The sequence below is a fragment of the Cucumis sativus genome, chromosome 6 (assembly GCF_000004075.3).
Source record: "Cucumis sativus cultivar 9930 chromosome 6, Cucumber_9930_V3, whole genome shotgun sequence".
Taxonomy (NCBI): Eukaryota; Viridiplantae; Streptophyta; class Magnoliopsida; order Cucurbitales; family Cucurbitaceae; genus Cucumis; species Cucumis sativus.
The window spans coordinates 9975742-9988364 of NC_026660.2; the positions used below are offsets into that span (position 1 = coordinate 9975742).

The 12623-nt window shown below is 33.3% G+C and overlaps 1 protein-coding gene across 1 annotated transcript; it reads left to right on the forward strand.

Annotated features, from left to right (window-relative positions):
- Positions 1-3656: 3656 nt before the first annotated feature.
- On the forward strand, positions 3657-12494 carry LOC101213605 (tobamovirus multiplication protein 1). Its single transcript, XM_031888301.1, has 13 exons — positions 3657-4051; positions 4784-4834; positions 5275-5308; positions 5851-5937; positions 6025-6076; positions 6381-6564; positions 6693-6788; positions 7369-7429; positions 7595-7659; positions 7881-7955; positions 8058-8133; positions 9612-9775; positions 11965-12494. The coding sequence occupies exons 1-13, from the start codon at positions 3938-3940 to the stop codon at positions 11986-11988; spliced, it is 1083 nt and encodes a 360-aa protein (XP_031744161.1). The 5' UTR covers positions 3657-3937; the 3' UTR covers positions 11989-12494.
- The last annotated feature ends 129 nt before the right edge of the window (positions 12495-12623 follow it).

Consider the following 12623-nt stretch of genomic DNA (forward strand, 5'->3'; position numbering starts at 1 on the left):
TTTGAGAGAGTGTGTGATAGTTCGGTATCAGAGTATGTTAGTTCTTTGGGAACTACAAAGTAAGAGTCTTGAGGAAACTTAAGAGTAAGTTAAGTCAGAGTTAGAGTTTGCGATAGAGTTCAAGAGTTAAGTCATCTACAACATGTTTAATGAGTTGATACGTTATAGGAGTCATGCAATCACATCTTAGTAGAGAACATAGGCAGAAACAAAACGAGACACAAGACTCAACCCAAGGACAGTTTGAAGGGGAATATAGTATCTAGAGAGCTTAGACTGAGGTAGAGAATGATCGGTTTGCTAGATTTGCCCAAAGGTTAGTATAGTTGATGGGCTCAGTGCCTAGTGATATCGAGAGGACTAAGTATGGCATAGAGCGACTCAAACCTCTAGAAGCACAATATTTTAGGGTTTTACAGATCCAACTAATGTAGATGCATGGTTAAATCTATCACAAAAGTGCTTTCGAATGATGGATTATCCTGCAGAGAGGAAGGTCAGGCTAACCACATTCCTACTTTAAAAGGAAGTAAGGAGATGGTAGAAATCAATTAAAGCTAGACGCAACAATGCTCATACCCTTGATTGGATGACTTACAAAGCAGTTGTGAAACTCGTGCCTAAAAAAAAAGGAAGTTTTCCTTCCAAGTCGTTATTTTCCTACTTGTTATCCAAGATGGGAGTGATTGATACTCACTTTCCATCTTGAGGGAGAGTATTAGGTGTATAGTTGTATTTTCACATCAAATTCATATTTTTTTAGTCTTATATTATCTTGTATTCATATATTTTATTAACTTTTTATTCAATAAAAGTTTAATCTGTCCAGCTTGAGATCAGTATACACATATTAAAATTAAAAGAAAAGTCAACTACTTCATTTCACTTATATGAACATATCAAAATCAGATTGATAGCACCGAAAATGTGCTATCTAGCTCTACTTAATTCTAGCTTGCTTCTTGATTTTACATTTTTATTTGAATATTTTATAGGTTTTGAGTAATTTAGGATAGAAATTGGTGTTTGGAGCTTAATTGGGTGAAATATAAGTCATATGACATCAACCAAAGCAAAAGCAAGTTAAAAAGAGCTTCATTGGCATGCCTTGCAGCACCATGATGATGTAAGATTTTCATCTAATCTTGCTGTTGTGTTTCTCTCAATTTTCTAAGTTGTTTATGTCTCCAAACATCTTCTCATCGTTCGACATGTCAAGAATGAGCTCATGTATCATGTATCTAGCTAGGGTTGTTTAGGATTTTCCATTCATTCCATGTATTTGTGATTTTTGAACTAGATCTTCTTGGTTTATTAATTTAATTTTGTTTGGAACGTTTTAATATCTTGTTTTTAGGCACTTGGAGATTGCTAGATTATCGCTTTGTTGAAGCAATAGGTAATTTAAGTTTGCTTGCTATAGGCATTGATCAATCTAACCTATAATTGAATTCGCATGAATAATATATTTAGTTAGACACTTGAAAATTAAGTATTTTACCTAACGAGCCCTTGATCATAATGCAATTAATTAGTAAACTGAAATTTGTATGCTTCTCATTGGTTCAATTTGTATCAACTAGTTGCTTAGAAAAATTCAATTGAATTGATCAAGTGAAAGCAACCTAAAAATTTAGTAATTACTATAAAAGCATGATTGAATACATTGAATGAAGAATTATGTTAAACCCAAACTAGATTCTTTTGATATTGAATTATGCAAATTTATTTCCTTTGTAGTTTACTATTTATTGCATTCAAAACTTCAAACGCCCCCTTACTTCGGGTTGAAAATAATTTGGCTTGAAAAACTGCTTGCTTCTTAAATTCGACTCCAACTTACCAGTAAGACTAGCTATATATTAGTGTGTAATTCGATAATTATTTGATCTAAATATATCATCAATTATATATATGTATATGATATTAATTCTCTACCCACTTTATTAGCAAATATGTCGTATGATAAAATATTATACAAAAGCAAAAGTGAAGTGCATGATTAGCAACCTACTCACGTGGCTCATTCTTATGGTGCCACGCTTCACTTAGTTTTTTTCTCTAAACTTTTAATTTGATTCTTTCATCTTTGCTTTTATAACTCTTTGTTTTTCTTTATTGTTTTTTTTTTTTTCTTTCAACCTCCAAATTTCAAGTTCCATCTTTACTATTTTACCATTTTAAGTTCATCTATTTCTTTTTTCCAACAGATTTCTTCTGAAGTAAAACCCCAACAAATTCCATGAAAGAGCACTAATGATAAATATACTCTTTCAAATCTCTTCACTTTTTTACCCATCTCCAACAAGGGTTGCTTTTGTTTATTTATAAATTTATGGTGGGAGAAGAAAAAGAGAACTATGAGAGTGAAGCTTGGGACTAGAAGCTAAAAACAACAAGAAATTAAAAACATGAAAAAGAAAGAAGGAACAATTTTTTTAAAAAAATACAAATACCTTATATTATAATTATTAATACTGTAATAGTTTTATGTAATTGAAATTTATATTAAATAAATATTATAATATTGTGAATAATGAATTAAGGATATTCACATCCTCTTTTTCTAATTTTGAAAGCATGAATAATGGGGCAGAGATTCTACACTTTTACGTTGATAGGAATGTTTGTGGTGTGGAATCAAACTGCATCTCTTAAATTAAATTCTTACCTTTTGTAGCCTTTTTGTTGTACAATAATAACCAAACTCCCTTTCATATTTCCTTCTTTTATTGGATAAATCAATACTGGGTATAAGGGTCTAATCAAGGATCATTTTTGGGTCTATGTCAATTATACCATCATCCTCCTCCTAAGCTTCCATTCTTAGATTGGAGATTTTTCCCGGTAGTGAGAATAGTTGAGATGACAATGTGTTTCCATACACGAAAATCGAGGATATTAAAATATTTGATATGTCTCTACGCATTGTCTACTGCTAACCCTTTTCTTCTCTATCCAATTAATAGAAATTTAGTCACGTTTAAATTCCAAGTATTTAAGAAGAAAACAAATGAAGAGGAACAACTTTAAGGTATAGTCTTTCATGGTTATTCAAATGACAACTTTGCTGGTAAATTAGGAAATATAAGTTATGTTCATGGAAATGTAAACTTTAGTGGTGTCATCTTCCTTGAATATGCTTAAACTTTAAGCATAAAAAAAAGATGAAAACAAACATTTCTTCAATCTTCTTCTCTTCTTTTTGGTGTGTATAATACTTGGCCCAGACACCAAAAAGTATATTTTGTATACATTAACTAGAAAAACACATCTTTAGTACTTTATCATGATTCATGCTTTCTACCATTATCATTTGTATGCTACATCATTTATCTATTAATTAAATTAATGATTCGAAAAATTTCTCAAAATAGGTTCGGATAAACTTATTTATTCAATTGAATTGGATAGATAATGCATTAAATACTATTTTGATGTATATATATATATATAGATAGAGAGAGAGAGGACGGAGGGATAAAACTTTTTGAGTAATAAGAGAAAATGATTGCCGTGAAAAAGGTTGAGTTAAAAAAGTTAGCTTATTAATTACTTAAAGGTAAAAAGTATACAGATACATATATATATGAGTGCAATAGTATTTGTCTGTTTTTCACGTGGTGGCTTATATTTTAGTTACAAAATATTAAAATAAAATTGAAAATCTGCCTCTCACAAACACAAAATCAAGACGGCCACCGTCGCCAGCGACAAAGCAAATCAACGACACACCCTTTCTCTCTGCTCCTTCTCTTTCTCTTTCACTTCTCTCCTCAATCCGTACGCTCAGATTCTTCCCTTTGTTCCCCGCCGCCGATGCCACACGCTTTACCCTCCTCCTCTTCACCCTCTCCCTCTCCCTCACCATCAATCACTTTCTCTTTCTCTTCTCTCCACACGATCTGAATACCACACCTTCCTCTTTCCTTTCAAAATGGTGCTGGAATTACTTTCCTCCAACACCTCTTGTCTTCCTCTCGACCTTCTCGTTCTCGATGTAGTTATGGCTTCCTTCAATGGTCTTCTTGCTTTCGTCGCCTTCTCTCAGGTGAGCTCCTCTTCTCGTAATTGTCAACAGTTTCGGGATTTTTTTTTTCTTTTTTTTAATTTCAATTGCATCTTAGAATTGTTCCGACGAGATTTCTATGTATGTATTTGTGGTTTGATTGGTTATTAATGATTTGGCATTGGAGTTGAAGTTCAAATTCTTTGTAGATAAGAGCTGAACGTTTGGTGTAATTGAGAATTGGTGCTTAAAAACACATTGGTACACTTTAGGGATAATTTAGGTTGGGAATTCTTTTGGAAAGACAGACTGTTCACCGGTTCTAAGCTCGATTGTTGAGGGACATTGTCAAAGGGATATAGGATTGTGCGTTACTTTCTTTTACATATGAGTTCGAGTGTCTGCATTTGTTTAATATTGCTAGTCTGTTCAATTTTCAATTTCAAGTTTTTTCTCCGTAATCTTTACTTACACTTCAGAAATTATGGTTTTCTTTTCGTGCATTTAAATTTGTGAGACTTATGGTTTTGTAACATGTTGTAATCATTTGATTGAGAGGAATAAGAATTGACACTATGAGAGACATCACTCCATATCAAGCAAATGGAGCATGTTTTTCATTATCGTAAAATTTTTTAATTCTTCGTACTGGAGAACTTACGGTGGTGAGCGATGGAATATATTCTTGCATTCCTTTGCACATTAAATTGTGTAGTGAATGGTTTATTGCTAGTAATTTTTGTTATGCGTTAATTGTTCTGGTTTTTATTCCAGCTCATCAGAATTCACATGCGGAGTCAACAAGATGGATGGACACGTCAAAAAGTGAGACATAGTCTTTCTACCCCTTAATTCTTCATGAATATTATAACTAAGAAGGATTTCAATTTTGAAGATGTCTTCGTGGAATTTGGAAACACGGATGATATTTGTTCTTAATAATTTCTCTTTTGAAGTACAAATATGACATGGCTCCTTGAATTCTAGGCACAAAGTGCGTAAGAGGCAATAGTTCCCTCAAGTTTAACTGTAATGTAGGTAGTGAGAACCCATGTTCTTTTAAAAACCAGCAAATTCCATAGGAAGAGCACTCAAGAGGAAGTCAATAATAAAATCTCTTTGATCTTAAAAGATTACATTTCTTTTCTAAGTATGGTGTCATTTGCGAACTTTCTTTTAATTGATTGTTAGCAATTGAAAAGAAAGTTTATTTGTTAACATTCTCACTATGTGATAATAATCTTTCTTTGGAATTCAACTTGCAGGCACTCCATCTGATGATAGGCTCATCTAACTTGGGTAAGCGTGTACTAATCAAAATGACTGGTTCTTACAAAAAAACAGAAGTAACTAGTTGAGATGACCAGTTATCCTTTATAATACAAATGCTACCTAAGCCTATTCATTCACGTTCTTGGGATGAATTTACGTTCAATATTGCATTTGGATCAACCTGGTCCATTTTCAAAACACTAGTAAGGGCATCATATTGAAAATGTTAAGAATTTTGGCTTATGTGAGTTTGATAAATCTAAAGTACCTCTATTGTATTCACAAAAAGATATATACCTACTGTGGTTGAACCGTTTCAGGCATTTGATTTAGACTGATTTAGTAGCTTTAACACAATTTAATCTTTATAAAAGAGTAGTCTAACTTTTTTTGTGCACTTGTATGAACGGCAGTCTGCAACTAGTACACTGCTGCAATCCTTAAACTTTGTACCATACTGTTCTTTGTTTATTTTGTTTTCTTTTCTGGATTCTCTACTATCATGGCCTCTCATTAACTTCTGGACATAACACCATGTTAATTTTTGAAACTTGGTGATTGATTTGCAGGCTATATGATCTATTTCATATTTGCACTAGTTACTATTATTCAGCTCTGGCACTGCTGGTCTCATGTGTTTGCATTTGTCCTCATGGGTATGTTTTCAACAGTTGTTATTATTTTATGTGCTCCCGCCCAGACATAGCATATACTAATAATTTTGAGTGGAATTGCTGTTGCAGCCTTCCCTAAAATATTATTTCTTGCTGCTTTTCTCCTACTTCTGTCTTTCTGGTACGTTTCCAACCGTTTTCTAGTGTAGAAGCTTTTATTCTTGAATTAGTAAATCATCTTATCCTTTACTGACATCGATTATCTTCCATGTTGAAGCATAAATTTTAAGCTCTTCCATGTTGAAGCATAAATTTTAAGCTCCTTTCTAGTTGTACTTTTGGATTTGGAAATATGGGGCTAATGGTTTAAATTGTAGCAATGCAATTACGAGTGCATTTTCTTTTTGTGAATTTTTTCCACTCAACTCAAAATGCTGTATAATTTATATGGTATACATATGCTTCTATTGTATATGATATCATAGGGTCGACCTTTGCCACCAGGCAAATGACGAAGAGGATGACGATGATGATGAAGAAAATAACATTCGACAGACCTTGTTAGAAAATTCAAAAAATAAACCTGGTTCATCAAATGTAGATGGGCATCGAAGATGTTGTGGGTTTCCTGCTATTCACCTTGGAAGTAGGCAAAAAATTGTAATTGTGGTAATGTGGAACATCTTATTAGTATCATTTATTTGTGTGAAGTAATTGTGTTTGTTCATGTATTGTTTGCTTGTTTGATATTTATTTTTTTCCAATATAATCTTATATCAGCCATCCCTATCTTTCAGGTTGTCATGCTGGTATTTTTACTCATGGTCGCAGTTTCTATTTTGATCTGGATTGGGGCAGGAAAAAATCCTATTGATTCTACAGCTGTTGCCAGGGTATAGATTACTTTTCATTTTCGAATCTGGTTTTCATGTTCATATTGTCTAAAATTCAGTTGTTGCATGCAACTGCTTTACAGCAGGGTATCTGAAAGACATGGCAGTTAAATTGACTTGACAAAAAAAGCCTTTAGGGCTAAGTGAATAATATGGTTGACGGATTCTCAAATTGGACATAAGTTGGATTCATACTGTAATCTAAATAAAGAGAAAACTAGAGTTATGGACTTACCAGAATTTATTTGCAAAATTAATACTTTTTCTTTCCTTGAACAAAGTTAGTCCTTTTAAAATTTGTCAGACTTTGGAGCTATGGTTCTTAAAGCATTAAACAAAACTAATAAATATAAGTTCAAATGTAATATTCTTAATTTCAGGCTGCAGCCATATTCTTTTTGCTGTGATTAAACTGGAAATAGTGTTTTCATTTTGTAGCATTTGTTAGTATTATACATAGGTTTTAGTTTCACATTTCTTTCCTAGATCTACAGGTATCTTATCCAGTAGTTGTACTTGTATTGATACAATTTAATTAATTCCTAAATGCTGTTTATTTCAACTTATTGGTTATTTTCAGGTGTATGAAGACTTTCTTGCTATTACAGTCCTCCTATCAGGAGGAGCCCTAGGCTTCTATGGTGAGCAATTTCTCTTGATATTTTCGGCTTTCTTCTAAGAAGTTTATAATTGTTTGATGTGATATTCTGGTAGTTTGCATTTGTTTTTTTTCTTTTCTTCAATCTCTTTATATGTCTGACCCAATATGATTTTTCTTTCTTCTTCCTCTCCTAAATTTTTTTCAGGATTTATGTTATTTTACAGATTGAAAAAAGTTCGTTCTGAGGAAGCTTCTTCAGAGATGAAGAAGGTAATTGACTCAAGTTCTATAATTACCGTGTAATTCTTTTCCCTCTCCTGTCAGTTGAAGTGTTAGTTCCTGAATGTGTATGGATGTGGACGGGAAATCCGTTAAGATTAAATTGCTTAATAATTTAAAATCAAAGATATTATCCACAAAGTATACATTATAGGACCTTTATCTGAAATCTAATAAATCTCAAGATTTGGGAATAATTCTATTACATGCAGGTTGGTGGTCTAGCAGTTGTCTGTGTTGTATGTTTTACATCAAGTGCTTTGGTAGATCTTCTTACGGATATTCCTGTAAGTTGTAGACTCTCTTTATGTGTTTGGATCCAGTTGGTTGTGAATGATCTCATATATATATGCTTCGTTTAAGTTTCTAACATTTCTCACTTATGATAGCTTTCTTATAATTGGCGCTTCAAGAGAACAAATGGAGTAGAGGCATCGGTCATTTTAAGTTTGTACTTCTGCATGGGTATGTCCTTCTGATTTCTTTTATTGACCTGGGATCTAAATTATTTGAGTATTAGATACTGGTTTGCCGTGTTTGCCTTCTTGGGTTGATTTTGGTAGAAATTTGGTATCCTCTTTTGATTTTTTATTTTCCTCCAAAGTTTTTTATTCTGTTATATATATGTGTGTGTGTGTATATATGTATGTATTATAGCTACTAGCTAAAAGAGTTTGTGTAACTAAAGTTTAAAACTTTCAACCCTCTGAACTGACTTCGTTTGGATGGGATATTGGGTGCAGTATCTTTATATTGTTATTGGCACTGTATTTGTTGAAAATTGAGATCTGTTTTTATGAGCCTGATATTATAGTTACATTTGATCTATTGCTTGAACAAGCAACTACGTTAACAGAAAAATGGTTTATCCCCCATGCATTAGGGTCGCTTTGTAGCGTAATTACTTCATTTATGTTCAAAAGTCATTAATACTTCAGTTCATTATTAGCTTTTTCTGAATGAAAGTTTAATTTTGTTAGAATTAGTGCGCTTGTGTGTTGAAAGCCCAAGGGTTCTTTTGTATTTTATGTAACCCTAATTGTTCTTTCCTTTTTTTTTGGCTTCTGTTGGCTATTAATCTTCTCCCTTTGTATCTTTTGTGATATAACCAAATAATAAAAAAACTCTACACTGTGGTTTTTCTACCTGTACTAGGGTTTCCACGTAAACTTGTGTTTTGTTCTTTGTTATTCTTTCAATATAGTATCAGTGCGGGATAACAACAATAAATAAATAAACAAAACTTTGGTTTTTTAAAGTGATGAATATTAGTAGGTCCAGAGTTCACCTGGCTTTCTTGAGGCTTATGTTCATCATAAATTTAAAAATATGAGATATTTTGTAATTTGTAGATGGAAAATTATTCCTAGAGGTTTTAATATATATATGTATATACACATACATACATACATATTAAAGGGTTTTTGTATGGCTTGTTTTGTTCTGGTCACTATTTCTTCTTTAGCTTGAGATGTTATTTAGTCTTGGTACATTTTCTCGAAATGATTTGGTCACTAAGGGTGTGTCTTCCTAGTTGAGATGCTTGGTTGTGTCATTCTTAGTTTTTTTTTTGTTCGTTGTATAATTCTCTTGTATTCTGACCATTATTTTCATTTCATTTTATCAATGAAGGGCTCGTATCCATTTAAATTTATTAAAATAAAAGAAACATAAAAAGAAAAAAGGTCCTAGAGGTGGGCATCTTGTAAAAGTTGACTGCACTATCTCCTGCTCCTCAGTAATCATTTGTAGTGTTCGTTAAAATACAGGATCATAATTATATGATAATGAATGTTCCCGAGTTGTAATTTCCTGAATTATACTTCAAATGATGGATCGTCATCCCAGAGAAAATGAATCCATGCAAGTCTGCTTGTGTATTCATGCATTTTCCATTTATTAGCAAGGTTTTGTTTATTGTGGTCAAACTTGTTTCTTGTTAGGTTCTTTGATTCCATCAGCGTTTTTATTGTGGATTATGAGAGAGTTGCCACCTCCTAAGAAAGTTCAAAGACAAGAAGAATCGAGAGCAATTGCATTTATAAGCCATGGGGCAGCTGATGCAAATCCTCAGGGTTGGACTGCTGTAGCTCGTTCAAAGAATCAGGTTTCTTGTCTTTCGCCTTCTGAAGTGTCAACATTATCTTTTTGAAGTTTTATTCTTGATTTATTACTTGTGTAAATAATAGGACTTTCTCATTAAGGAGAAAAAATGGTGAAGAATAAGACTTGTGCATGCTAATGAATTGATCAAAACCTGAGGTAGCTTTTTTTTTGGGATAAAGAAACATTTCAACAAAAAATGAAATTAGGGGAAAATGCGAGACACCTATGGGTGATGACAAGAAAGATCGCCAATTGGCAATTAGAAAAGATAAGCTATAATGGGTGAAAGCATGCTGCTTAATTTTGCACCATGAAAAAAGCAGTAGAAAGGACTGATGCCTAAAATCTACCAAAAGGGGAGCAAGAATCACAAAAAAAGACCGACAATTTCGTTCTCTCCAAAGAACCAAACCTGGGGTAACTTTCCGCCTTAAAAATTTCTATCTAATGATTTATTGCAGAGGCATCTTAAGTCACTCCAAAATGTTCTTTTATATTTCTTATAAAAGCCTCAGCTTTTTTTTTCCCACTTCCGATTTTATCTTTGATTACTTATTTTCAGCATAGCTTTTGTGGAGCACCTCATCTTGGTTAACATCTCTTTCCTCATCAGACTTAAGACCTTGGAATGATTATAGAGCTCTCTTGGTAAATTTTTATAGGTACCTTAGCTCATGGAGAGGTTTGGTAACCTCCTCCTTTTCTTATCATCTTGTTCTTCATTAACTCCGACGTCACACACAATCATCAAGGGTTATGATAAAATTAGACCAGGGATAGAAAGTGAAGAATCCTATTGACACCATTAGGGTTAGAAATGAACTTCCATTTAGTACTTGTTCTGCAGCCCAAAGCTTGATTGCTTCTTGTTGACATCACCAATAGGTCGGTTTCATTGGCTAAGAAAAATGAGAACAAAAGAGTCTTCACAAGGAAAGCTACCTACGGCTTTCTTTCAGGCGTATTTGATAAGAAATTGTTGTTTACTTATTTCAGATCTTCTTAATTCAGTACCTCAAAGTTTGCTTATTATTCTGTGTTGATTATAATTCAAGAACAAAGTTGAAGTAGACATCATAAGAGTCTCTTTTAGTCATATTTGGTTAGAGAGTAACAGACGTACTTTTTAGGAGAGCTAAGGGTGTTGGTGATTCTTGGCAGTTTGCATCTTGTCAGTGTAGAATCCTCAAATGACTTCTTTAATTCTCTTACTCTATGATTCTTCCAATTAGAGGGATTTTTGGAAATTCCTTGAAGAGTGTAAATTTTATAGGTTCAAATGGAACTCTCTGCTTCCTTTCAAAATAAAATAGTAAAGATCACAAAGGAACTTATATAGGAAGAATGTGATAGCACACTGATTAATACTTGTAAGGTTCATAAAAACCATACAATTTGTGATGTTGTGGGTTTCCATCCATGTCGCATGATGTTAGGCAGATCAGCAGTACATCATTCAACCAGACATGCCAGATGTATGAGTAAAAGGAATTTTGACAATGATTCTAACATAACCTCTCTCTTCCTCCTACAAGAAACCACTCGTTCAAATTATCATTGGTTGACCTAGTGGTAAATAAAGGAACATCCCCTTGATAGAAGGTTAAGAGGTTATGGGTCAATCCATGGTAGCTATATACTTAGGAGTTAATATTTTACGAGTTTCCTTGACGATTAGGAGATTAGTCGAGGTGCATGTAAGCTGGTCTAAACGTTCACGAGTATAAAGAAAAGGAAAAGAAACTACTTCTCCCAACCAAAGAGATTAATGTTGAGGTTTGAATTTACTTTGTCCAATCATATGATTCCAAGAGCTGACACCATCAAATTGACATAACATGAACCGGAACCTCTTACCTATTGTAATGGTTCACAGCATCTTAATACTTATTTGTGGTACCATTGAAGATGCATTTAAATGCCGTCCGTGCTGTGTTCTTTAAAAAGTTGGGTGTGGACGTCAGCTGAAAGTATGCAAATGCAGTTCAGCCTACGAAGCTATGTTTTCGGGCTTCAACATGGGTTTAGGAAAGTGGAGGCTCTTTGGTTGAAGGGTTGAATGTTTTTGTAAATCCAGCATGATCGTCAAACTTTGACATAAAAAGCTTAAGTATTTTGTTCCGTTCTATTCTTTTAATCCTTATATTGTTATGTATTCTTTTCTCTGAACTGAATGTACGGTGATTGCAGGGGTCGAGAGCAAGTCCGATATAATGAAACATGTAAGGACGCGATTGAGTGAAAAATTATGAGCAGAGATACAAAGTCTAACTTACGGGATGAAAGATGAGAGGTTTGACCAAGAGCTGTGACGCCTGTATATTTCAACAAAAGTTGATGACTAACATCACATGTCAGAGTAATCAAAGAAATGCAGCCGCACATATATATATATACATATCTATATATATATATCGAGGTTTTTTTTTTTTTTCTTTCTTTTTTAATTTCTTTAAATTTATTTTCCTTTGCCCTCCCCCTTCTTCTGCACATAGTAGCCAAGGATTGATCGCTTTCTTTGATTTTGGGGGGAAAATGTTGTACAATTTTTGCTTCCATAGAAGCTTGAAAGTTTTGCAGATTATGTTGTAAAATCACCCTTGTGTACTCAAACTAGTTGTTCTCATGGAAACTGATATTACAATGGTTAAGTTATAAGGGTCACCGGTAACTACCATTTTCTAATTTATGAATGCCGATCAAGTCTCTCTACATGAAAAGACCTTTCCTCTGCGATGCGTTTGTTGTTGTAAATGTGCAGTGTCGTTGGATACACAATTATGTGAAAGGGAATATGATTAACTCTAAACTCAACCCCTATCTCGTATTTTGTAAATTTTCACTTCTGA